At 44.2% G+C, this 27,862-nt stretch overlaps 3 protein-coding genes across 3 annotated transcripts; all 3 read left to right on the forward strand.

The window, feature by feature from the left end:
• The first annotated feature begins 8,162 nt into the window (after positions 1–8,162).
• LOC109211872 (heterodimeric geranylgeranyl pyrophosphate synthase small subunit, chloroplastic-like) lies at positions 8,163–8,975 on the forward strand. The gene has a single exon (XM_019375461.1). It carries the CDS (start codon positions 8,163–8,165, stop codon positions 8,973–8,975), a length of 813 nt encoding a protein of 270 aa, XP_019231006.1.
• Positions 8,976–12,731: 3,756 nt separating this feature from the next.
• On the forward strand, positions 12,732–13,711 carry LOC109211873. The gene is made up of 2 exons (XM_019375463.1): positions 12,732–13,138; positions 13,354–13,711. The coding sequence occupies exons 1-2, from the start codon at positions 12,732–12,734 to the stop codon at positions 13,709–13,711; spliced, it is 765 nt and encodes a 254-aa protein (XP_019231008.1).
• Positions 13,712–15,838: 2,127 nt separating this feature from the next.
• On the forward strand, positions 15,839–16,831 carry LOC109211874. The gene has a single exon (XM_019375464.1). It carries the CDS (start codon positions 15,839–15,841, stop codon positions 16,829–16,831), a length of 993 nt encoding a protein of 330 aa, XP_019231009.1.
• The last annotated feature ends 11,031 nt before the right edge of the window (positions 16,832–27,862 follow it).

Below are 27,862 nucleotides of genomic sequence, written 5' to 3' on the forward strand. Positions count from 1 at the left end.
ATTCCAAGATACCAAGTTTCATGTCATCGAAGGTGCCATGAGATACAATGCCTTACTTGGAAGGCTGTGGATACACAGTATGAGGGCAGTACCCTCGACCCTCCATCAAACGATAAAATTTCCAACCAAGGATGGAGTAAAGGCAGTATACGGGGAGCAGCATGCAGCAACAGAGATGTTCGCGGTGCACGACATGTCACCGGCATCAACGCCCTCTACATCAAAGAGGCCAAAAGACAAGTAAAAATTCAGCTAACAACTACAACCTACATTCTCGGCTACATCCAAACGAGTGAGTAAAAGACCGTGCCGCGTCCCCCGAACAAGTAGTCAGAATCTATCAAAGCTCGAACACATCATTAAGGTACAACCCTCTCCCTTTTTATTTATGTTTTAAACTAACTTTCTGCAGGTGTTCGATCAAGAGGAATCGAAGCGCCCTCCTGCTCGAAGACCTTGGGTTTTAAAGCATGCGTTGCACTCTTTTTCCCTTAGACCGAATTTTATCCCGAACGAGTTTTACCGGCGAGGTTTTTAACGAGGCAACACCATATGCTACCTAAGGAGAACTCATCAAGTATTCAAGGCGTCTCTTCGATCAACCTCAAATACTGGGGGGCATCACCCCAAGAGGTCACCCCTTGTAAGAAACTGAACTACGCCTAGGAGGACCTCGAGAGGAGAATATTGTATTGGGCTAAACGGTCAAATAAATCGTGTCCATATAGAATAATCGAGCCTCCAAAGGCAAAAAAAATGTACACGTGCATCAATTAAGAGGAAGCCTCTTTGCTTGTCAAAACACTCGAAGAAATTCAATACTTTCACGCAAAATGGCTCAAGGGCCGGAAACCCTCGAACACTCAGGGACTGACGTCGACAGTCAGCTCGTCGAAGCCATCGAAAATTCGGATTTGTAAGACCTCAATAAGGCAATCTCGGGCTCGTAAGACCTCAGTGAGGCCGCATCGAATCTGTAAGACCTCAATAAGGCAATACCAAGCTTGTAAGACCTCAACGATGCATACTCAAACTTATAAGACCTTAAAAAGGCATAACCCCAATATGAAGGCCAAGGCTATATATCGAACTTGTAAGAGATCTAAAAAGGCATACCCTCGATATAGATGCCAAGGTCACCGCATGCAGGGACTAAAGACTACGGTCGAACTAAAAGGCTACGGCTGAATTAACGCGGCTCAAAGACGTTTGACTATTGCCACAAAACTAAAGGCCTCCAAACACTTCGAAAATACTTCGAAAAGAACCGGTTAATCAGGCTACCCTCGGCATAAGCATAGGAGCTTCGATAATATCATCTCCGAACCATAAAAAGGCTTCGAAAACAATCAGCCTTCGATGAAAAGGTTTCGAAAACTCAAACTTCGAGCGAACCTCCCGAGGTACTCAGCTATCGTTACATATCGACTCATAATCGATGTTCTCGTCTGAGCTGTCGAAAAGTCGGACGAACATAAAACATGCCAAGGCATAATCAAAACTTCAAAAGTCTTTAGCCAAAATGTGGGAAAAACTATAGCCATATTATAGGTCGCATCGACCCAATCTAAAAAGAGCCTAAGGGCCAATGTGTAAGAGCCTAAGGGCCAGCCTAAAGAGTGTAAGGGCTAACGCGTAAGAGCCTAAGAGCCAGCCAAAAGAGCCTAAGGGCCGATATATTGAAAACTAAGGGTCAACGAGCCTGAGTCAAAATTTGATTCGAGGACCGAGCCCTAAACGGTCAACTATTATCAACCACTCAAACCTGAGGGGTTTATATCATAAGTTCGACGCATCGAACTGGTTATCAACAAGCATCGAAATTTATTCAAAAAAGGCAAAGGGAAAACAAGAAATGACGATAAGCAAAATCCTTATATGTATATATGGTAAGGTTTCACAAAGTCATATTTACGAGGCTCGCCTGGAGTCCTTACACAAAAAAAAAGAATGAAAACCCAATCTACCACCGGGGTTTCTTAACCAGATGGAGCTCCCTCGGAAATTGTGCCTCCAACGACCTGGCCCTCGACCCCGAGAATATCGATGGCCTCATCCCCTTCGGGGACTTCATCTTCGTCTTCATCATCCTCCGAGCCGCTGGTCGAATCACCGGTTGAACCATCATCGGAGGAAAGCAGAATTGCCGATTTTTCCTCTAGGGCCTTCACCCTCTCGATCTCAGCAGACAAACCGATGCCCCTGCGTATAAATCCTCGAGAGCCTGTCTCCTAGATCTTAATCGGGCATGTTCCAAAGCTCGGGACAGTTTAAGCTCGGCCTCTTCGGATACCTTCCTGGCTCGAGCATTTGCAGCAACAACATCTTTTCTGTATGAGTACATGAGCTCAGCGGCCTCGGACTTAGCTGTAGATATCTCAGCAGCTAGTTTAGAATAAAGATCTCTATACTTACGGCTTTCTCCCTCTGCCTCTTGGAGTTGATGCTCAACCGAGATCAACCTCTCTCAGAGGGCTTTTTTATTGGAGGACACTTCATCTGTACGCTGCTTCAGCCCAAGGATTTCAGTATCTCTGAGTTTAAGCTCCTCTCGCATTAGATCATCTTTTCGCTTAAGTTGAAAGAATCAAAGCAAGGCATTTAGCACTTAACTGGCTAGGGCACAAAGGTAAGCCCACGAAGGTCATATTACCTGCCCATCGAGATCGGCCCGATCTCGAGACATCCTCTCCAAATGTGCTCGAAGGTCACCTAGCTCCCCCTCCTTTTGGGCATAAAGGGCCTTAAGTTCATCCAATTCAGAAACGAGCTTCCTAAATTCGTCCTCACATCTAGCAAACTCTGGTCGTGACTTGGTAAAGGCTTGGTGAGAGAGCTTTAAGGCCTGAAGACACAGAAGAAGAGAGTCGGAAAAGCAAGAATCGAAAGTCAACATATAGCGGTCAAAGTCGAGATCATCTGTTACCGAAGCTTCTCGTATTCCTTAAAGATCAATGAGGCGTCGATATCGGGGCCTTCCTTAACCCCAGCAAAAAATCCTTTAAACGTACTATTCTCTTCGGGGGATGCCCCCTCGACAAGAATGTTCATATCCTGGGCATCCCGTATCTGCCCAGGAGAGAATGACGGGCCCGACAGAGGCTCGTCTACATTGATCATCTCGACTGATTCAACGGGGGCCTTCTCCCCCCTCCGAGGGGCTTCATCATTGGTTCCTTCGGGTTCATCAGCCAGGTTCTCCTCGGCACCTAATGCATTTAGGTCATTGGTCGGCTCGGGGAATTCGCCCGAATTCCCCTAAACAATCCCCTCATCTCGGGTTGGGACCACCTCGGCAGCTTCCGACTCAGTCACCTTCGGCTCAGTAGGTTTCGAGGCAGCAGCATTTCTTCTCCCCCTAAATACCAGCGGGCAATCATCACTCTCTTCGCCCTCGGCACAAAGACTTTCGGCCGCCTCCCGAGTTGAGGCCACTGAATCGGCCTCGGGCTTTTGAGTTTTAGCCTTTTTTGGCTTCGGGGACCCGATCGGTGATTTCTTCTTTCTCTTCTTTTCCTTGGCAGGCTTTGGGGTTCTGCTTCCCCAAGTCAGGGTTCCCTCATCAAAACGGCCTCTCCAAGGCCTACATAGGCACAAAGGATGAGAATACTAGAGAGAGATGTCTTCTATAAAGAGCTCAAGTGTGAACAAAGGTAAAAACTCACCATGATTTTTGGCCTACCAACGTGTCTTAGCCAGATCGAGCCACACGTGCTTGGCATATGGGCAGATCGAATCAAGTCGTCGGACCCAGCCCGAAAGATCGTTGACAGCACCGGGGTACCACTCGACAGCTGTATCATCGAAGAAAGTTAATTCAAACTCAGGAAAAGGTATCCGATCAGAGGAACGCGTTTACTTACGATTCATATTCCATTTCTCGGGAAATGGCATTCTCTCAGCAGGGATCAGGTCCGAGGTCCTGACTCGGACAAAGCAGCTCATCCACCCTCGATCCTTGTCTTCATCGATGTTAGCAAAAAGGCCTTCGGGGATCGACGTTTCAGCTTAATCAGGCCACCTCGATAAATTCGGGGGCTATACAGTCTAATTAGATGGTCGAGGGTAAAAGGCATCCCCTCAACCATGTTTGAGAAATGCCTAATCATATAAACAATGCGCCAGAACGATGGATAAATTTGTCCGAGTGTCACCTCATATTGGCTGCAGAAATCAAGGATCACTGGATCTATCGATGGTAAAGAGGCTTCTACCAAGCCTAAGGTGAAAGGATATGTATATACACTGAGGAAACCGGCCTTGTGCTTGGTTATGTCATCTCCTCGTGAGGGAATCTCCACTTGCACCGCCTTTCCCAATGGCAATCGGTCTTCATCTTCTCGATTTCAGTTATTAAACTGATATATCGAGATATAGGTTTGCATCATCCCGGAACAGATGAGGGGTTTTCGATCTGGAAATCAGAAGATATATCGCAAGGCCCTGGAGTACACTCTTCGATACTAGGAGGAACTATCGGTTTACCTTTGGTCGCTCGAGAAGACGATGAAGCCTTTTCCTTTTGAGGAACAGTTTTAGAAGTTTTAGCCATCTCTAAAGCGAAAGATCCAAGGGGATGGAAAATGCTGTTAGAAAAAAGAAGGGAGAGTTCAAGAAAATTGAAAAGAGCTAAATGAAATTTCGGGAGCACTAAGAAAATGATATCCACAAGGTTATGGGATTTGTCTATTTATAAAGACCGTTTGAAAATGCCAAGGAAGCCAAAAGGCCGACCGTCGGCCGCCTGCAATTAATGCTTCTAGGAATCGTACAAAAAGCAACCCCTCAGTCTCATCAACCGCTTATGTCATGATGTTGACATCAGGACCCAGACATCGGGAATCGGATTGTCGGAAATTATTAAAGAACAGTCTTAGAGTCGGGTTCGAGTGGATACTCGCTCGACTATTTCAGCCCCAGGTCTACCCGGGTTCGAGCCAGTTCTCACTCGGGGACTATTCATAAGGCCTCAGGGCTATCTCTACTTCGAGTTCGAGCAAACGCTCGCTCGACTATTAAGCCCAAGGGCTACCCGAGTTCGAGCCAGTTCTCACTCGGGGACTATTCATAAAGCCTTAGGGATATCTCTACTTCGAATTCGAGTAAACGCTCGCTCGACTATTAAGCCTAAGAGCTAACCGAGTTCGAGCCAGTTCTCACTCGGGGACTATTCGTAAGGCCTCAGGGCTATCTCTACCTCGAGTTCGAGCAAACGCTCGCTCGGCTATTAAGCCCAAGGGCTACCCGAGTTCGAGCGAGTTCTCACTCGGGGACTATTCATAAAGCTAGGGATATCTCTACTTCGAGTTCGAGCAAACGCTCGCTCGACTATTAAGCACAAGGGCTACCTGAGTTCGAGCCAGTTCTCAATCGGGGACTATTAACAAAGCCTCAGGGCTATCTTCACCTCAAGTTCAATTTAAACGCTTTCTCGATTATTTTAGCCCATGGTCCACACGAGTTCGAGTGTGTCCTCGCTCAGGGACTATCTATAACACCTTAGGGCTATCTTCATTTTAAGTTCAAGCAATCGCTCACTCGCGGACTATTTGTAAAGGCCTAAGGGCTATCTTTATTTTCAGATGATCAAGAAAACTCTCCCTCTAGGACTATCAACGAGGCCTAAAAAGGCTAAGCTTTATTTTTTTAGAAAATCGAGACCTCCCTCTCACTCAATTCAGACTCAGAAGTCTCGGCGACCTAAGTTTGTATCAGATCAATCCAGACTTAGTCCGAGGGATGACAAAGAGTTTCAAGGAATATCATATTAACCAATCGAGAACCAAAGGTATTACTATGTCCGGGTCCAATATTCGGACCGATCGATAAAGTCATACGCTTGGGTTTTTCACAAACGCAGGCAAAATGGAGTTCAGCACAAGTCGAAGGCAAATTAAAGAAACTTGTGTATTAATAAACGACGATTACAAAAGCCCACGAGGGGTCCTTACAGAGAAACAAAGAAGCAAAGAGCAACAACTACAAGGTCTAATCTACTTTCGAGGGTATATCTTCGGGAGCGACATCTACGAGAACCATTTCCTCGGGGACCCCATTTCGATCTTCAGAGCGATATCTTCGAGAATCTCCTCAGAAGCAGCTATAGCCTATCAAAGAGGAAAAGCTTTTAACAAGCAAGGAAAATTGTGGCTTGGTGAAAAATTTAGCGAGTATGGGTCTCATCAGCACCACTATTGTGAAGCCGCTTCTTGAGACATTGCACCGGTGTGGGATGCAAAAGTTAGTAGATGATGCCACCTCAATCCATGGAAAGAAAAAGGAATTAGGCGACACACCAGGTTGAAGTTAAGAGAGATGAGCAGCGGTTTACGGTCCACATATCTTTTGATACGGGAAGAATTTGAGGCCCTTCCCTCATTATTTCGTGCCAACAACAACAACAACTCAATATAATCCCACTCAGTGATGAAAAGCTTTGAAATAGAGCCATGGCATGACTGACAAAGTTGCTGCCGTATGACCTTATGGTCACGAGTTTGAACCATAAAAATAGGAGTTTGGAGGAGGATGTAAAGAAGGGAAAGGGCCAAAGGATGTTGAAGAAAGATTGAGTGAAGTCTTGGCTCAAGCAACCCCCCATTTATAGAGGGACAGTAACGTAACCAATGGCGCAATCAATGCCTATTGGGGAAACGTATCAACGGTTCAATCAATGCCTTTGCGGAAACGAATCAACGACGCAATCAATGCTTTTGGGAAAATGGATCGACGGCGCAATGAACGCCTTTTGGAAAAATGAACTGACGGTATAATCAATGCTTCTAGACGAACCGATGGGATGTTTTTAGTCACTTGGAATGCTTACGTCACGACCATGACGTCATCACGAGAGGTTCGAGAAAGTCGAGGTCAAGATCGTTTCTTATCTTTTCATTCTAAAAACGCGAGGACTATCTGTATACGGCCAAAATTAGGGAGTTCGACTTTGGAGCTACTATGCCGCTCCACGCCTATCCTCGAAGAAGCCCGAAGCAGGGCATGAGGTGCGACCCGAGGTGCGTCCCTCGAGGAAGCACATTGAAGGCTCATTATGATCGATCTCGGAGTAGTATAATCGATGATCGTCGTGAAAGGGCGGGAAAATCCCCAAATATACGTGGCTAGACTGACCAGGTCCGCAAGAATAGTACAAATCCGTACTGAGCCGTTGTACAGCTGTACTAGTATCTTTTCTTCGTCATTTATTAGACATGTACTATGTTGGGATTCACCCTTCCTATATAAAGGGAACCCTTGTCATCTAGTAAGGGATTCAGATTATTACACAACATATTGAATACAATAAAATATTCTTTGCTCTCTTTGCTAACACTATTGTTCTTCACATTTATTGCTTACTCTTTCATTGTTCATTATTGTTCTTCATTTGTTGCTCGTCATTAACCGCAAAAGGCCATCTTTAAGGCCCTCATTATCATTGATTCTTCATCAATCGTTTGTAGCTATTTGCCCGTCTAGACCTCGAGGCCCTGCTCCAGCTAGCTCGAGGCCCAGCCTTGTGACCTTATTGGTTTGCATTTCTTATTTTCTTTACTCACACTTAGCATCTATTGCCTAACAACTAGTATTAAGATAAATCACGTATTTTTAGAACCACAAAATCAAATATAATTGTAGTTACCATTTTCAAGGTAAACAGTAAAATTATAAGATTTGAGAAACCACATTAAAGACGCAAAATTAGAACGCTTTTCTACAATGTCTAAAAAAAAACATCCGATCATATTAATATTAGGTATACCCAACTGAGATTAATTATTTCTGCTAGTTAGTATACCAAGTTAATTACCACAAGAATTTTAAAATGGAAGAAATAGAAAGGCAGAGACACAAGTCACAACAACACCTGTGCTTTTTGCTGTTTTGTTAAATTCCAAAAACGTGAATCACAAGAAAAATAACCAAAAAATAAAAAGGAGACTCGTACACGGTACACCCTTATTTTCAATTTTTGTCTTCTTTTTTATCTTTGTCAAGATCCCATATTTAAAGGTGATATGAGCTAGCTCATTTTCCATTTTACATTTCAGATTCAACAATTTAGCATGGCAAGGGTCTTTTCCTCCATCAATGGTTCAGCAAATCTCCCCACTTTAGTTAGGTGTTCATTTTCATCATGCTACAAGCCAATGGTAGTTAAAATGGGCCGCGATCAATCCTACTGGGCCTCTATCGAGTCAGAAATTGAAGCCCATCTTAAGAAGGTCATATCAATTAGGCCACCTGAATCTGTCTTCGAGCCCATGCATTACTTGACATTTACAACACCCAAATCCACAGCGCCAGCCTTATGCGTTGCAGCGTGCGAGCTGGTGGGTGGTGAAAGGGCCCAAGCCATGGCTGCAGCATCAGCAATACATCTCATGCATGTTGCCACTTACACCCACCAACACATGCACGGTTTCGGGCCCAAGCCCGGGCCTGCAATCGACCACAAGTTTGGCCCGAATATCGAGCTTCTCACGGGAGATGGGATCATGTCCTTTGCTATTGTACTACTAGCCAAAGCCATGAGCCCGGCCCGAGAAAACTCGGACAAGATCTTAAGGGTTATTACTGAGGTCACACGGGCCGTAGGGTCACAAGGGTTGCTAGAAGGCCAGTTTAGGGCGATAGAATGGAGTCAATCAGGCAATGGAGATGAGGAAATGTTAGAATACGTGTGCAAGAAGAAAGAAGGAGAGATTCATGCATGTGGAGCTGCTTGTGGAGCCATTTTAGGAGATGGAAGTGATGAAGAAGTAGAGAGCTTGAGAAATTATGGGCTTTATGTTGGAACAATACAAGGAATGATAAATGGAGTAGGCAGAAATAATAAAAACAAAAGAATGGAAGAACTTAGAATATTGGCCATGAAGGAATTGCAGATACGTTTCAAAGGGAAGAAGGTGAGCCCAATTGCTAGTCTTATTGAAGAGAGTTTCGTGCCTCCATCACAATGTGATCTTCTTTAGATTTTATTTTTGTAGTGGTACATTTTACCTTTTCGTGCCTAGCTCGATCAATGTTATGACGTAAGTATATTTCCCCTTATTGTACTATCAATTCTTTTCTAGCAATCAAGGGCGGACCCACATGGTGTCAAGCAAGTTCAACTGAACCCCCTTCGCTGAGAAATTACTCTATTTATATGGGTAATCTATATTTGAAACAGAAAAAAAACCAAAAACTTGAACCCACTTTAAGTAGCTCAGCGGTAGAGCGGTTGGCTGTTAACCGATTGGTCGTAGGTTCGAATCCTACGTCGGAAGATTTTTTAGTTAAGTGTGCTGCCGTTTGAGGTGGTAAAGAGGGTTCAAAATGTGTGGAAGTTGTTGTGTTCGAATCCCACTTGTACTTGTGTGTGTGTGTTTTTTTTTTTGTCTTTTTTGTCTTTCACTTTATTTTTTTCTTGAAATCAATAAATATTATTCTATAATTTTACCTACTTCAAAAATTAATCTTTCTACAAAATTAATTTTGGTTGTTTCTTTCTTAAATTTTGATAAAATATGAACGTATATTTGTTTAAATTATTTAAGAACAAAAAGAGTGATCAAACTACTTGTCTTACCTGACACCACTTATATGAATACTCATCGTTATCTTTTACTGAACCCGTTTGTATAAAATTCCAGGCCTGTCACTGTTAGCAACTTAATTACATAAAGTAATTAAAGCAAAAGAAAAGGCAAAACAAACAAATGAACAAATTCGAAGTGTTTCTGAAACTCTTCTTTGGATTTGTGTGGTCATGTCATTGATTCAACCAAAATGGACGCCTTTAAATATGACGCAATTTACTTATTTGATACTCTAGTTTTAATCCAAAATTAAAATGGTGGGGGTTCTAATATCATCATGATCATATATGACTATGACTATGAAAGCAAAGAATAATAATTTCTAAATAAATTGACGAGGTGTATATGGATCCAAAGAAATGATAAAGGTGATTAATAATTTACCCCTTAATTTGTTTATGGCCACGATATGATAAGTGAGATGTGAGAACAGTGGTGGATTAATGGAGAAAGTGACAGAAAATGTTTTGTGCGTTTTGGGACTCAAAAGACAGTAATTAATTTTGGTAGTACTACTAAGCCAATATTCTCTGTGTTGCAACAATATGATACTTTAAAATTATATCTCACAAATAGAGTCCCAGCTCCTGCTCCAACTTTCAACAAAACACTCCAATGGCTCACCCCACGATCATACCTCCATTACCCCCAGAGCCCCCGGACAAGAATGAAGTAAGGGAAGTGGAAGCACCTCAGAGCTCCTACAAGGATATGCTCCTAGATAATCAACAGGGTAACCAAGAAACCTACTACGACAATGACATTCAGTTAGAACAGGTCAAAGGCAAGCATATTGAAGGCTCAATCCCCCTGTCAGCTGAAGAAAAGGATCGTATATACGCTCCATGGAGGTACTCAGTCATCATAAAAGTTTTTAAGAAAAAGATGCCTTACCATTTATTACACTCTAAGCTAGTTAACCTATGGAACCCATCCGAAACGTTAATCTTGATTGACCTAGGATGGGATTTCTTCATAGCTAAATTTAGCTTAGAAGAGAGTATGGTCAAGGCACTTCACCTAGGGCCATGGTTTGTCTCAGGGCACTTCCTCTCAGTTAGGAAATGGGAGCCAAAATTTGTGCCCCAAGAAGCAACACTCACATCCACTGCCATCTGGATACGTTTGCCACAACTCCCAACAGAATTCTATGACAAGGCTATTCTGGAAAAGGTGGGATGGAAACTAGGTAAACTCCTAAAAATCGACCAATGCACCTCCTCTACTCTCAGAGGGAGATATGCACGCATTTGCATCCAAGTGCCACTAGAAACCCCAGTAGAAACCTCAGTCATCATAGGTGACCACAAACAATCAGTGATCTACGAAGGTGAAGGAACTTTATGCACCAGCTGTGGCAGGATAGGACACACAACCCTAAGGTGCACCTATAAAATGCACTATCCACCAGTCAATGACACACAGGATAACTCCTTCCACTCAGATAAATCACCTGAAAAAAGCGAATGGAAAACAGTCACATTCCCACGGAGGCGATCACAGAGCTCCCCAAAACAACCACCCACCAAGGAGAACAATCCTACAAATTACCAGGCAAAGGAGGTACAGGTAAAGACGTTTGAAGCAGGTCCAGGTAAATATTTTCACTCCAAAAGCTTTAACATTTTGAGCAACCCAGGCCATAACAATACAATAAATAAAATAAACAAAAAAACAACAATAACTTTGGGCCCGTTGAGAACCCAAACAAAGGGCTGTCAAAATCAAATCATGGGCCAAACATAACCCCACCGGTACAACCCACAATGAGTACCAAAAGGAAGGTGGGTCCTAATTCGATCGGCTCCCCCAAAAATCGCCCACCCCACATAAGCACTGGCCCAACCCCCAATGGCCCAAGTACCAAATCATCGACTGACAAAAACGGGTCCCCTATTTTGTCCCAAATAGATCAACCCATTCTGGGCCCTAAGGGAACCCCACAGTCTCACTCCCCCCCTTTGTCTACCCACCCACTACCTTCCCCTCTCTCGTTAATGGTGGAAATCCTATCGACAGGCATGGTACTCGATTACCTTACCTGCAACCCTCCCAAAACGCAGTCGAAAAGACTGTAACCGTCACTTCTTCAATATCCCCAATTAATGAGCAAGATCTCCCCCTAATCCCAACGCCACAGAACCCTTCCACTGGCCGAGATGTGACAACGGAAGGTTTTACAATGGGAGATCAGTCATTTAACCCCAATCCCAGCTTTTCCCAAAGTAGAAAACAGAAGAAAACCAAAAATGGCAAAAAGCACCCCTACGAACACCCTTCCATCCACCGTCTCTACCAGTCTACTACCTCTGGACCACCAACCGGCCTCTTGGTTGGAGGTGGCTTTACAAGGTCAGGGACTCTCCTACGAGTTCACTCTGGACAACAAGAAGGTGATGCTGATAGTCCAAAATCCGGCTCACCTTGCCAGAGTGACATTAGAAGCTCTGAACAAAGCCCTAATGGCGTTTGGGCCCCTCCTATGGCAGTCAATGGAAACCTCGGAATGTCCGTCACCGATCACAGACCCTCAAGCTCTCAACTCCCACATTCTCCAGAGCTTTCAAGCTCTTCCTTTCTTTCCAGACCTAACGAAGGAGGACCCAGTAGCAGAACCGAGATTTACCCAGATCGAGCCCTCAACGACTCCATCAGTGTCTACCCCAAAGAAAGCGAGCAGACCTCCACCCCTCCAAAACATCCACCAAGGAGTTTCCAAAGCCCTAGACTTGCTGAGAAACAAGGAATCAGCGGAGGAGGGGGAGCAGATGTACCAAACGCCAAGAACAGAGTCGATTGTCCTGGATTCGGTGAGATCAATAGAGTTCAGTTTACAAGTGAGCGAGATTGTGGTGGTTCTATGCCCCAAAGCAATGACCAAGTGCGGGCTAGGCCTAGTTTCAACTCAAACCATGGGCCAAATCAAGCCCTTGATCAATCTTACACCAATACTGAGTCTGAAGAGGAAAACCCCAAGCGACCACCATGCCGAGCTCCCAAGAGGGAGCCCACCCATCCCCCACGTTTCCAATGATGAATTACATCATATGGAATGTTAGGGGTGGGAATAGTGCAGAGTTCAAAAGGCACTGCACTGAAATGGTTAACTTACACAAACCCTCCATGCTGGTGCTCCTTGAAACAAAGATGGTAGATCACCAGTCACTGGCCAGTGCCCTCAACTTTGATATGATCATTCAATCACCGGCGGTAGGTCTTGCTGGTGGCATAGTTTTTATGTGGAAAGAAGACCAAGTCGCAGTGGAAGAAGTGGCCACCACACCTCAAGGTATTCATGCAATGGTTCAGGTAAGACCAAACCATACCCCTTGGCTCTTTTCTGCAATCTATGCTAGCCCTTTGCTTGTAGATAGGAATATGTTATGGGAACAACTAGCAACTCTCTCCAGAACTGTAAATAATAACTGGTTTGTAGGGGGTGACTTCAATGAAGTCTTAAAGGCTAGAGATAAATTTGGGGGGAATCCTATTAATCTCAGCCGCAGTAACAACTTCTGGAAATGCATCAACACATGCCAGTTAATTGACCTAAGGTATAAAGGCAATAAATACACATGGACAAATAAAAGATACAAGAATAGGAATGCCCTAATCTTAGAAAGAATTGATAGGTGTTTTGCCAACGAGGGTTGGATTTCTCAGTACCCTGAGGCAACTGTGCAACACCTGACTAGGACCCACTCAGACCATTGTCCTTTAAAAATCCAAATGGAAAGCCCACAAATACCCAAATTAAAAAACCTTTCAGGTTTGAAACAATGTGGGCTCGCCACCCCTCCTTCCCCAATGTAATAAGCCAAGCTTTTGCTGGTCAAGCTCCTCTAATCCAGTCCACTGTCAGGTTCCAAGAGCTGGCATCCATTTGGAACCATCAAGTCATTGAAAACATTTTCCATAAGAAAAAAAGACTTGTAGCCAGAATTCATGCCATCCAGAATTCCCCTAGCTACCAATTCAGTAGCTTTCTTCTACAGCTTGAGAATGACCTCAATGAGGAGCTAAACAGCATACTCAAAAATGAGGAAGACTTCTGGAAGCTGAAGTCTAGGATTAACTGGCTCAATGAGGGAGATGCCAACACTAGGTCTTCCACACCTCCACCCTGAATAGAAGGAGGAGAAACAAAATTCTTTCCTTAAAAGATGATTATGGCAACTGGACTCACAACCATTCTGAAATCCAGCAGGCCATTGTCACCTTCTTCAAGGACCTGTACACAACCTCACAAGTTGAAAACACATGGGAGCCTACCCCTCAATCCACAATGGAACCAATTGTCCAACAGAGCCACAAGGCCTTCATGGATAGACAATTGCATATGAGTGAAATCAAATCAGCTGTGTTCTCCCACAAGCCCTTCAAAGCCCCTGGGCCAGATGGGCTCCACCCCTTCTTCTACCAAAAGTACTGGGATATTGTAGGGGACTCTGTCATAGAATTCTGCAAAAAGTGCTTCAGCACTTGCACAATGGCTAAAGAAATGAACAAAACCCTTCTGTGTCTTATTCCAAAATGCCCCCAGGCAACCATGCTAAGAAACTTCAGACCTATTGGCCTTTGCAACACAATCTACAAAACTGTGACAAAGATTATTGTTAATAGGATCAAACCAATCCTGAACCTCATCATAGGACCAAGTCAGGCCAGCTTTCTAAGTAACAGAAGAGCTTGTGATAATGCCATCATAGTTCAGGAATACATGAACCACTTTAGGAAAATGAAAGGTCAAAGTGCCAACATGATTTTAAAAATTGACCTTGAAAAAGCTTTTGATAGACTAGAGTGGTCCTTCATTAGAGATACCCTACATGCTTTCAATTTCCCTGTAGGGCTGTCCAAGCTAATAATGTCCTTCATCAGTACTTCCTCTATCCAAATCCTGGTCAATGGAGGAAAAACTAAAGAATTCACCCCTTCAAGAGGCATCAGGCAAGGTGATCCTATGTCCCCATACCTGTTCATCCTTTGTATGGAAAGGCTATCTAGAGCCATTGACAAGGCAGTCAGCCAAAACTTGTGGCACCCCATCAGCATAAGCAGAGCTGGCCCTAAGATCTCTCACCTTTTCTTTGCATATGATCTCACTCTCTTTGCTAGAGGGAACATCAGGAACTGCAACACAATCCTAACCATTTTACAGGATTTCAATAGCAAGTCAGGCCAAAAAATCAATCTGGCTAAGTCTAAGGTCATATTTTCCTCAAACACCCCACAAGACATTGCCCAACAACTGTCTAATACACTGTCTATCAACCACTCCTTATCCTTTGGAAAATACCTAGGCTTCCCAATCTTAAATAAAAGGAAAACTGCCTCTGATTTCCAGTTCATCATTGATAACATGCATAACAAGTTAGCAGGCTGGAAAACCAAACTACTCAACATGGCCAGTAGAACTGTTCTGATAAAAGCCACTCTAAGCAGCATCCCAAGTCATGTCATACAGTTTATAGCTATCCCCACTAAGATAACCAACCGGATTGATAGGATTCAGAGGAACTTCCTCTGGGGAACCACTCAAGAAAAAAAGAAAATGCACATGATTAAGTGGGAGGTAGTGACTAAAACCAAGGCTCAGGGGGGGCTAGGGATCCAAAAAGCTAGTTTCAAAAACAAAGCTGCATTAGCTAGTCTGGCATGGAGAGCCTACACTAATACAAACGGCCTCTGGGCTAGAGTCCTTATCCACAAGAACTGTAACTTGCATAGGCCTGCCAATGCTGGGAGGCACCATGTCAGTAACAAGTCACCCACTTGGAGGGCCATGCTAAGTGGTTGGGAAACTTGCAGGAAGGCCAGTACATGGATTGTGAATAAGGGCAATAGGGTGAGCTTCTTCAATGATCCATGGATCCCCAACCAACCTGCTATTAGACATCTAATTGAGGGACCCCTAACAAATAGGGACCTTCTGGCCAAGGTGAACTCAATCCATAATGGAGGAGCTTGGGACACAAGCTCCCTCTCCTTTGATCTCCCACCCCACATCCTTAACATCATCACTTCAGTGTTTATCCCTAGTGTTACAACTAAGGAAGATACACTAATCTGGGCTCTCACTCCAAATGGGAAGTTCTCTCAGAACTCAGCCTACTCATTCATTTCACAACAGTGCTCAACTGAGCCCTCCAGGGGATTTGGGAAACTTCAAGTGGCTGTGGAAGCTACAAGTCCCTAACAAGATAAAGTTCTTCATCTGGTCCCTAACCCACAGGAGCCTCCCTACCAGAACTATGCTCAGCTCTATGGGAATCAATTGTCCAACTCTATGCCAGTGCTGTAATGCTGGGCAAGAGGATATTGATCACATCTTCTTCATCTGCCCAAATGCTGCCCAATTTTGGAATGCCATCAGGTCCAAATCTACATCCCCTCCTCCTACAAACCCACTAAACAGCACCCACCTCTGGCAGACAGTATGCCCAGCCACCAAAGGAGGAAATTTTAATGAACACCTGCACTGGGCAGTTCTCATTCCCTTCTGCCTCTGGCACATTTGGCTAACAAGGAACAACAATGTGTTCAACAATAAAAGAGAGCTTATCAATGCTAAGAACACTATTGCCAAAGCCACTGAATTCCAACTGCTCAAAGGGAGCAGTAACAATACATGTACACACCAAATGATGCTCAAATGGGAACCCCCACCCAGGGGTTGCTTCAAACTAAATACAGATGGGGCAGTCAAAGGCAAAGTTGGAATAGGTGGAATAGGGGAGATCTTCAGAAACCACAATGGTGACTGGATACTGGGTTACATGGAAAACATCCCTCATACATCCATTCTAGAAGCTGAATTTCGAGCACTCATAAAAGGACTCCAGCTCGCAGAGCAAAACAACCTTCTACCACTACACATAGACACAGATTCTGCAGAAATAATTGGCATGTTAACAGAAGGTAATTTGATATTTGACCCTCTAATTTATGAATGCAGGTTGTTGATTCAAAGGATGGACAGGGTGGTGGTAAGGCACGCGTTCAGGGAGCAAAATAGAGTTGCTGATGCACTGGCAAAGGAAGTAGTAAAAAAAACATTTTGGAACAGATCTGTAGTTTTGGCAGTTCCTCCGGTGTTTGTCAATGATATAGTGTGGGCAGACACCCTAGGAACTGAATTGCCTAGATTATTTTTGGGTTATAATATTGATACTATACTGCACAATATTGCCGAACTAGGTACCCAACGGTACCCAAGTAGCTCTAGTGTAACAGCAATATCTTAGCTAGTAATATATTCCATTTCGACCAAAAAATACTATAAATAGACTTCTTCTCCCTTTTTCTTGTGCATATTCTTCTTCTTTATCTCATATTCCTCTTTAATATAACAAACTAATAGCCAATACAAGTACTTTTTTCATAGGTATGTTTTTTTTGTAGTGTACCAATTTACTATACGCAATATCTAGTATGTACTTTTATTTTATTCTTTTTTAACGTGCTTGCATGTACCAATGATAACACTGATTTCTAATAATATGAGTGATTAATAGTTAAAAAAAAATTCCCTTGATGCTCTTATTTGTTGTATCTTTCTCTTTTTTTAGTTCTCAATTTGTTTAATATTATTATTAACCACATGTTCTTAATGCATGAAAGAAAATGAGAAAGAAAATGACACTGGATAACAACTCTGAGAAGGCTAAATGGGATGCAGAGATTACTCTCAACGCGGCTTGACTATCGGAGAGATTACTCTTAATGTGGTTCGACTATCAGAGAGATTACTCTCAATGTGGCCCGACTATCGGAGAGATTACTCTCAATGCGCCTGACTATCGGAGAGATTACTCTCAATGTAGCTCGACTATTGGAGAGATTACTCTCAATGTGGTTCGACTATCGGAGAGATTACTCTAGATGTGGCCCGACTATCGAAGAGAATACTCTCAATGTGCCCCGACTATCGGAGAGATTACTCTCAAAATGACCCGACTATCGGAGAGATTACTCTCGTTGTGGCTCGACTATCGGAGAGATTACTCTCAATGAAAATTATAGTTCTTTTTAAGGACAAACCCACGAAGAGGCCAACTTAAGGTACAAAGAGACTTATATGTCCACCTTAAGATTGGAAAGTTATAAAACTTCAACTCGAAGATGGCATCAACTTGACGACATTGACTTGAACACTTGGAAAACTTTGAAGATTTGACGGACTTTGCAGACTTCAACTCGAAGAGTGGTTGACTTTTAAAATTCAACTTGAAAAATTTGCAGACTTGAAGACTTCAACTTGAAGAACTGGAGGGCTTAAACAGTTCAACTTTAAGACGGGCGCATTTGAAAACTGAAACTTGAAGACCAACGGACTTGAAGACTTCAACTTGGGTACTTGGAAGGCTTAAATATTTCAACTTGAAGAGTGGCGAACGTGAAGACTTCAACTTGAAGACCGGTGGACTTGAAAATTTTAACTTGGAGACTTCAACTTGAAGACCGACGGACTTGAAGACTTCTAGGGCTTAATTATTTCAGCTTCTCTTTTGCTTTACATTGTCCGACTTTTTATCTTAATCGTATAATTTTCAGCTTTACGCGCTTGTAACAAAAGATTCATATCTTGTCGTGAGAGAGTCCAAATAATGCACCATTTGATTTTCTCGAAAATTAGACTTCAATATCTAAAATATATCCAAAAGATAGAATCAAACACCTTCAGAATTGCCCCAGATAATATTTTATTGAAACCAACTTTAGATTCCACCATGTTGAAAATTTTAAATTTGCGCAGTCTCACTAGAAAACCATATCTTGGTGTTGAAAAGTCAAAATCACGAATTGTTTGATTTTTTGAAAACCTAACTTGCAAATATATAACATATCAAAAATGCAAGATTTAATGCCATAAGGATAGTTTCAGATAATAGTTCGAAATCAATATTCAATTCTGACACAGCGACGATTTCAGATTTGCACCACTTCACCAAAACTTTTGTATCTTGATGTAGAAACGTTAAAATCATGAACCTCTTGCTCTATTGGAAACTTAACTTCTAAATCTATAACTTATCCGAAATGCAAAATTTAATTCCTTAAGGATAGTTTCAGATAATATTTCGAAGTCAATACTAAATTCTGAGACACCGACGATTTCAGATTTGCGCTATTTTGCCAAAAGTTTTATATCTTGAGCTAGGGACATCGAAATCACGAACCGATTGATCTGTTGGAAATTTAACTTCCAAATATATAAAATATCAAAAATAAAAGATTTAATGCCTTAAGGATAGTTTCAGATAATAGTTCGAAATCAATATTAAATTCTGACGCGGCGATGATTTCAGATTTGCACGACTTCACCAAAACTTTTGTATCTTGATGTAGAAATGTTAAAATCACGAACCGCTTGATCTATTGGAAACTTAACTTCTAAATCTATAACGTATTCAAAATGCAAAATTCAATGCCTTAAGGATAGTTTCAGATAATATTTAGAAGTCAACACTGAATTCTGAGACACCGACAATTTCAAATTTGCGCGATTTCGCCAAAAGTTTTGTATCTTGAAGTAGGGACATCGAAATCACCAACCGGTTGGAAATTTAACTTCTAAATATATAACATATCCAAAATTTAAGATTTAATGCCTTAAGTATAGTTTCATATAATATTTCGAAGTCAATACTAAATTCTGTCGCACCGACGATTTCATATTTGCGTGACTTCGCCAAAAGTTATGTATCTTGAAGTGGGGACGTCGAAACCACGAACCACTCAATTTCATGGAAACTAAAATTCAAAATCTAAAACATATCCAAAATGTAAAATTTAATGCCTTAGGATAGTTTCAGATGATAGTTCGAAGTCGACTTGGGTTTCTGATATGCCGATAGTTCCAAATTAGTGCGAGTTCACCAAAAATTTTGTATCTTGATGTGGAAGCCTTGAGATTGTAAGACCCTTTTAATTGCAAGAAATTGAAATTCAAGAGCTTCATTCTCACCAAATGTCTTGGATTCAAGTCTCACTGAATTTGAAACGTCGTGAAGGCACACCAAAAAAACACTTGAAGGTTTGGCGAACATGAAGGCATAGCGGATCCCCGGACTTCAATGCAAATGCTTGGAAGCCCCCTAAAAGATATTAATCATTTCATTGAAGACACCAATTTATCATAGCAGCTTGCCCCCTTAAATCAAATGAGATCCAAAGTTTAACAGAAGAATGATATCTCAGCTCGATTTTCAAGTGCTGATTGAATGGATTACATTCCATCGTACTTCATTCGGACAACGATTGGGGGGTTATGTATCTTTTGAACTTATGCGACTAAACTCAGAATGAAACTCTATGCTGCCTACGTACCTCGGTGAAAAGGATCAAGTCATACCGTAGTTCAGAATAGGCCGCCTCTTTCGAGGTTTTCAACCTAGCGAACCTTTTTTTTGTGGTGGGCCGTACACAGTTTAGACTCATGCAGGCCAGGAGTGTAGGAACATGTAGTTTAGGTTCATGCGTCAAGGAGCATTGCAACTTCAAGGATAATACTTCTTCAAAAACTGCCATTGATAGGGCCGATTCTCATGCCACCTGCATCAACCAGGTTGTAAGCCCCACTTGAATAAGCTTCTTGCATGATATATGGCCCATCCCATTTTGAAGTGTACTTCCCTACAGGTTTTTGGGAAGTAATAATGGGTCATCTTATGGCAAGGACTTGATCTCCTACTTGAAAGGATCTTGGGCGAACTCTTTTATTGAAGGCGCGAGACAATCGAGCTTGATAACATTCAAGACTCTGTTGAGCTTCCAACCTTTTCTCATCGAGAGACTCCAACTCCGCTAATCGAAGTCGAGCATTTTCTTCATCAGTGATGCCTTCCTGAATAGCTAATCGTAATGAAGGTATTTGACGCTAGAGTGGTAAGACGACTTCAACTCCATAAACGAGTGCATAAGGGGTCGCTTGTGTTGGCGTGCGGTGAGTTGTCCTATATGCCCACAGAGCTTCCTCCATACGGTCATGCTAATCCCGTTTGGATTTGGAGACAACTTTCTTTAACAAGTTGCATAGAGTCTTGTTGAATGCCTCGTCTAGACCATTGACGGCAGCATTGTACATAGAAGAGTTATGTTGCTTGAAGCCAAAGAGTTCACAAATCTTGTTCATCAACCTATTATCGAACGACTTGCCATTATCCGTTATTATGTAACGAGGAATGCCAAGGCGATAGATAATGTTTACTCGGATGAAACTTGCAACATTTTTCTTCTTTACTTCCTTGAGAGCAACAGCTTCAACCTATTTTGAGAAGTAGTCAGTTGCAGCCAAGATGTATAGGTGCCCACCAGAGGACTTTGGCAGTGGTCCAACAACACCCAATCCCCAAGCGTCAAACGGCCAGGATCCAACAGTCGGGTGCAACACTTCAGGAGGTTGATGAATAAAATTCGCATAAAATTGACAAGCCTTGCATCTTCGAGCGTGGTCTAAGCAATCTTTTAACATCGTTGGCCAATAATATCCCATCCTTTTTAAATGGAAGTGAAGCTTTGGTCCAGACTGGTGTGGCCCACATACCCTAGAATGTGCCTCTTGCAAAGCTTGGAGTGCTTCTTATTCCCCTAAGCATCGCAAGAGTACTCCCTCGAATGATCTTCTGTATAGAGTATCTTTGTAGTAAAGGAAGCGAGGTGCACGACGACGGATTTCAGTCCTTCTCCTCGGATTTTCTGAAAGTATCCCATAGCATAAATAGTCGATAATGGGTTGTCGCCATTCTTCTTTCTCAACTTCAGAAACAGCGACAAGATGCTTGAGTTCATTTTCTTCACCTTCAGCCTCATTTGGCGGCGGTACTACCCATTTTTGGCAGACAATAACTTGCACTTGATCAGGCAGGGTTAATGATGAAGCTAGGGCAACTAAAGCATTAGCCTTCTTATTTTCTTTCCTTGAAACATGCTGAATAGTCACATCACCGAGCCACCCCATCAATTTTTTAGTGTAATCATGATATGGGCATAGTTCAGGCTTCTTGACCTCGTAACTACCTAAAAGCTGATTGACCACTAACTGGGAGTCACCAAAGACTTGCAATTGCAATTGCTTCATATATGAACGGCCATTTCAAGCCCATGTATTAATGTTTGATACTCAGGAACATTGTTGGAACAGAGTAATGTCAAGGTGAAGGAGTAGGGCAATACTTCACCTTGGGAAGTGACAAATACTACGCCAACACCAGCTCCTCCACGATGCGCAGCACCATCAAAGTACATCTTCCATGGAGGTTGAACTTCAACGACCATTGCGTCCTCATCAGGTAGTTCATCAGTTAGCTCTCAATCATCAGGTATTGGATGATCTCACTACAAGAAATTTAACTTTTAACGACCATTTCTTAACGAAGGGATGTGAATCCGGTAGTTATAAATATATTTATAGCGACCAAATTATTTTCCGGTCGGTAAAATCAATTCTTTGCTCATCAATAGCGAGGGGAAAATAACCGATCTTAAGAAAGTATGATTTCCAGTCGCTAAAACTAGAATAGAAAAAAAATTAAAAAAAATAAAAAGAAGCGCCAATTCTTTCCCTCAAAATTTCCCAACCCCCCGTCCAAATAAAACATAAAAGAAGCCCTCGCCACAAGCAAAATTGACTTAGGGACGAAAACTCCCTCTACCTACTCATTACTCTCCCATCGCCACCGCCCAAGATGCTATCTCTAATGTTCGTCTGTCTTTCGGAAGTTTGGGTCTTTTATTTGATGTGCGAAGCTGACACGAGGTTAGATTAAACACTTGTGATCTCTCTCCTATATTTACTTCTCGAAATTTTATTTTTTTGGTATAGCAGTTTAGTTTCTTTGATCACCATTAAGCATTTGTCTCATCAGTGAATTGGAATTTACAAACTGATATGAAGTCCGTTAAAATTGAGATTGACAAGTCTTTATTTTTCTACCTTTATCTTTATCTTTTCTGTAGAATTGGCCTTTTTTTTTAATTTGTGAAAGGGCATACATTACTTGTTTGATGAAATGCATCTGTGTGAGTGTTTGCTCCATAGTTATCACATATCTTATGAGTATAAAACAATATAAATAAATCACGGAAAAATCATAGCAAATCGTAATAATCCATTGGACCAAGCGAAGAACATAGAAACAAGTACTCAAGGTTAGGGGAAGAAACATTAAAAGCCTTTATTGATAATATTGGTTTGGTCTGCCTCTCCATGAAAAGGTTCAGAGCCTTACAATGGTGTTTTTGCTTCCCATAAGATGGGTATGTTTTTCTCTTCTCTCTATTTCTTGTCAATAGTGGTCAAGAAGCAGCCCCTTTTCTAGGGCTTCCACTCTTAGTATTTATAGATGTGAGCTTCGTGAGCTGGCAATAAATGGCCGTGACCATGCTGAGGTTCCGTCCCCATGGGGGAATGAATGGGTCGTGCCCTCGTAGATTAAATCAGACAAGAGTCGAGTCCTGTTATGAATAAGTGGCCATACCACTTATTAATCATGGATTAGCTCAAGACGAGATTAACTCCGTTAATTGCCGTGAGATTGGATTTTGACACATACAGTTAGTCCCTCCGCTTATTGAGGTCGTGTTTCGGCCGAGCTCGATGAGCGGACTTCATCGATTGTGATTCTGAAAAACTCGAATAAGGGGGTCGACTTATTGACAACGGTGGCCTTAGCCGTTTACACGTTGGAGATGGCCGTAGCCTTTCATATATTGGAGGGCCTTTCATACATTAGAGATGGCCGTAGCCTTTCATATATTGGGGATGGCCGTAGCCTTTCATACAATGGCGATGGTCGTGGAGAATGAGTATGCGCCGGGTACGTATTTGGTCACGTACGGAATTTTGAAGGCGTACGGCACATTCTTTCAGCGTTCGCAGGCCGTTGCGATCATTTTGACGGCGGGGACGTTAGCGGATGGCTGAGAAGCCGCTTCGCGGAGCTTGTCATAATAACGCATGCTTCGGCAGGACCGAACCGTTTTACGGTTGGTCGTGCAGTTAATGACGGCTATTGGGTTTCGCGAAAGCCATTTATGTTGCCTATAAAGGTGGGTTGAGGCATTCATTTCTCATATCTTCATTGTTCATCTGAGAGAGATTCTGAGGAAACTTTTTCGTTCTGCGAATTCATCTTCTCCTTTATTTCCTTTGATTGTGATAACCTTTGTCTTGCCCACCGAATTCTATCCCTTTCTCTTTAGTAGATCAACAATGGCAGGCAGTTCTTCCCACGATGCTCTTCCGATAGATTTTCCGGTAGTTGAAGGGCCACCTCCGGCGATGGGAGGTGCCGAACAGATAGAGACCGAAGAAGTTCCGTCGGTTGACGAAGTAGTTCCTCGGCCCGGAGGTCTGGCGATTGACTTCACTGTCGACGGTGGAGAGGACCCGGTGGAGGAAGCCCCGTTAATGGGGGAGATTGGGATGGCCCGATTACGGGAACAGGGGGTCATTCCCACCCATGCGGACATCGTTCTCGCTAGAAGCGAGGAGAGGGTCCATACCGACCGCCGGGGATACTGCGTTTTTTACGCCTATCCTTTCAGGTTGGGGTTCAAGATCCCGCTCCCAATGCTGGTGGTGGATTTCTGCCGTTATTACGGGGTGTGCCCGGGTCAGCTCACTCCTTCCCTCTATAAATTGTTGGCAATGTTTATCAAGTACGCGGAATTGGCCCGTAAGGAGGTCACGCTGCAGTATGTGCTTAGTCTCTACGCTCCCCAGAGAGTCCGTGGCACCATGATTCAGGCGTGCCCTCGTGGGTCGAGAGGCCTGGTCATGAGATTGGATGACGAGGTCGACCCTCGCCCTTTCGAGCACTTCTTTTATATCAGGACCAGGCATCTGGTGGCGGATGCTACTGGGTTCCCAGAGGCTTGGAACCATGCACGTAAGTTCTTTAGTGGTTGAATTCCCTTTTCTTCCCCTCTTTATGATTTGTTATCATGAGCGTTAACTTTTATCATTTTTTGTAGCCGACAGGTCGCCGCCGGCCCCATTGCCTTGGATACGTGAGTGGGTCGAGGCCGTACTCCCCCATACGGTGGGGATACGCACATGGGCGTCTTTCTGAGAGAGGCATGGCCGTAGGCCTGTGGCAGGTAAAAAATTGATTTCTTCTTCTGTTCTGCTTTGTTTCAACTCTATTCATCAACTTTGTTTTCCTGTGATCAGGGAGGGCACGCTGCGTTAGGGCCCCTCAGTTGGCCTTCCGTCGGCCTGGTGCAATTGCTCGGCTTGCTGCAGCGCCGGTGTCGCGCTCAATACCGAGGGCGGCATCAGTTGAATCTTCAGCGGTTCCTTCTCCAGCACGGACCCTACTTCGGGACGCGGGGCCATCGGGGGTTGTGCGTCCTAGAGCGGAATCGTCATCAGATGGGGAGGAGGAGAGGCCGTTTATAAGGCGTAGGGTCATGTTCACGTCGGCTCCTCCTGTGGTAATTAATTTGGACTCCCCCCCGGCGGATGCAGAAAGGAGTGCGGCGGCGGCGGCGCCTGCCCTTGAGGGCGGACAAACAATGGGGGTTGCCCCGGTTGGCTTAGGTCGTGATGATACCGTCGCTTCGACAACTCAATTGGTGGTTCCAGTCGCTGAGACGGGAGGTAGTTCCTCAGCGGCTGCTAATGTGGGTGAGGCAAGCGCTCCTACGGTGGCTATTGCGGGTGGTTCTACCTTGCCGGTAGCGGAAGGAGGAGGGGATGCTGTAGGAGATGAGTACGGGTCCGAATCCGACTTGGATCCCGATGACGTCCGTATGTTCCAAGAAGGCTTCACCAATTCAGCGGTGCGCGCAGAGGGGCGCTCTCGCTTCATCGAGGTTCCCACAGAGCTGAACTTGTTGCTCCAAGGGGAAAGCTTGGTGCCGCAGTTCGAGCTGCTATGCTCGGAGGCCGAGAATGCGTCATTGAGGGACGTTACGGATATCGGACTGATGAATGAAGTGGCCGTGATGGGCTTGAGGGTATGTACTATTACGTTGGTTCGCTTCTTCTTTGCCTTAGTTTGTTCTTTATCTTAATCGTTGTCTTTGCTTTGCAGTCTTATTTGTTGGAGGTGGAGAGCATCCGTCGAGCCAAAGTCCGCTCGGGGATATTTTTGCGGGCGCTGGAGAAGTATCGCCGCTACCGGGATCAGTGTCGAGAGTTGCGCGTGCGCTTGAGGAATGATCCCCGTAGCCGGGCCTTGGTCGAGGAACTGGCGAGGCGGGAGCTTCAGATGCAGCAAATACTTGGCAGAACGAGTGCTCTCGAGGAGCAGCTCCGCCGGAAGGATGAGGAGCTCGAGGCGGTAAAGAGAGCCGCAGCTGAGTGTGAGCGCCAGGGCCAGGCTAAGGCGGCGGAGGCCGCTGCGGCATGGGGCGGGAAAGTGACTGCGTTGGAGGGTGAAGTCGTGGTATTGAAGCTTCGGGTGAGGGATGCCTCGTCGAGGGCTGGGGCGTTAACGGAAGCTATCCGCGTGCACGAGTCCCAACGGGCGTTGGAGAGGGCTACTGCGGCCTTTAGAGAAGCGAGTCTCGAGGAGCGGATCGGTGTCTTTGAGCAGGACGCCCAAGTCATGGCGGACCGGATCACAGCCTTGGAAGAAGAGAATCAGCGCCTACGGGACCAAGCCGCTTCTTCCAGCGAGGCTCGCGAACTTTGGGTCTTTGCCGAGGCCCAACGTGATGTATATAAGAATTTGTGGGAGACCAGCATCGTGACCGAAGCTGCTTTCGAGGGAGCACGTCAAAAGGCTCGTGAGGCCCGTACCGACTGTGGTTTTGACGCGGCGACGCCAGAGGCTGACGCTGGTGCAGATGGTGGCGCGGATGGCGCTGAGTAAAAAGATATGCATTTTTTCTTGTTTTTTATTTTCTCTTTCCTTGTATTAATCGGCCTTGGCCGGGTGTAAGCAGGGAAGACCCGCAATTGACTTTGTAGATAAATGAGATCTCCTTTCCGTTATTTGCCTTGTGTCTGTTTTGTATTCTCCTCTTTTTCCCCCTTAGATATTTCTTTGCATGCGCTCAAAGGGGTGATTTGCCTTCGAGTTCGACTCTGATAGGCATGTTAGTTTTTAATTGTTGACGACTCTTCTTCTTCGACTCGGGGTGAGCGAGTCGGAGCCGTTGCTTGGCGATAGCGGCACTTAGCCTTAGTCCCAGTTCGGACGCGGTCGAACTACCGGTCGTGATGGTAAAAAACGCGGCCTCGTAGTTTGACCGGGGCCGAACTTTACGTGGCCCGACTCTTAATTCGATTTGGGAGAACTTACTTGAATGGCGAGGGTGCCTATCCTGCGCTTCGATTTGTTGGAGGTCGGGCTTTGCTTTCACAGATGAAGGCGCTTGGCCTGACTCTAGGTTCAACTGTGGTTGAACTTGCTAAAGTTGAGTACGAAGGCGTCCATCCTTGTAGTTCGAGCGAGGTCGAGCTCGTTGGATTTAATAGCGAAGGCACATAGCCTAAGTCTTGGTTCGCCCGTGGTTGGACTTATTGGCGAAGGCACGTAGCCTGAGTCCCAGTTCGACTGTTGTTGGACTTTGTTAAATTTGGTGGCGAAGGCACATAGCTTGAGTCCCGGTTCAACCGTAGAACTTTTTGGCGAAGGCGCATAGCCTGTCTTGGTTCAACCGTAGTTGAACTTTTTTGGTGGAGGCGCATAGCTTGAATCTTGGTTCAACCGTAGTTGATCTTTTTGGCGAGGGCGCATAGCCTGAGTCCCGGTTCAACCGTAGTTGAACTTTTTGGCGAAGGCGCATAGCTTGTCTTGGTTCAACCGTAGTTGAACTTTTTTGGCGAAGGCGCATAGCCTGTCTTGGTTCAACCGTAGTTGAACTTGCTGGTGAAGGCGCATAGCCTGTCTTGGTTCAACCGTAGTTGAACTTTTTTGGTGAAGGCGCATAGCCTGAATCTTGGTTCAACCGTAGTTGAACTTTTGGCGAAGGCGCATAGCCTGTCTTGGTTCAACCGTAGTTGAACTTGCTGGTGAAGGCGCATAGCCTGTCTTGGTTCAACCGTAGTTGAATGTTTGGTGAAGGCGTTTAGCCTGTCTTGGTTCAACCGTAGTTGAACTAATTGGCGAAGACGGGTAGCCTGAGTCCCGGTTCAACCGTAGTTGAACTTTTTTGGTGAAGGCGCATAGCCTGAGTCCCGGTTCAACCGTAGTTGAACTTTTTTGGTGAAGGCGCATAGCCTGTCTTGGTTCAACCGTAGTTGAACTTTTTTGGTTCGTGGGTTTTTGGGAGCTGAAGCTCGGTTTTGATTCGAGATCTTGAGCAGCTTAATCGTTATC

The sequence above is a fragment of the Nicotiana attenuata genome, unplaced genomic scaffold (assembly GCF_001879085.1).
Source record: "Nicotiana attenuata strain UT unplaced genomic scaffold, NIATTr2, whole genome shotgun sequence".
Lineage (NCBI taxonomy): Eukaryota > Viridiplantae > Streptophyta > Magnoliopsida > Solanales > Solanaceae > Nicotiana > Nicotiana attenuata.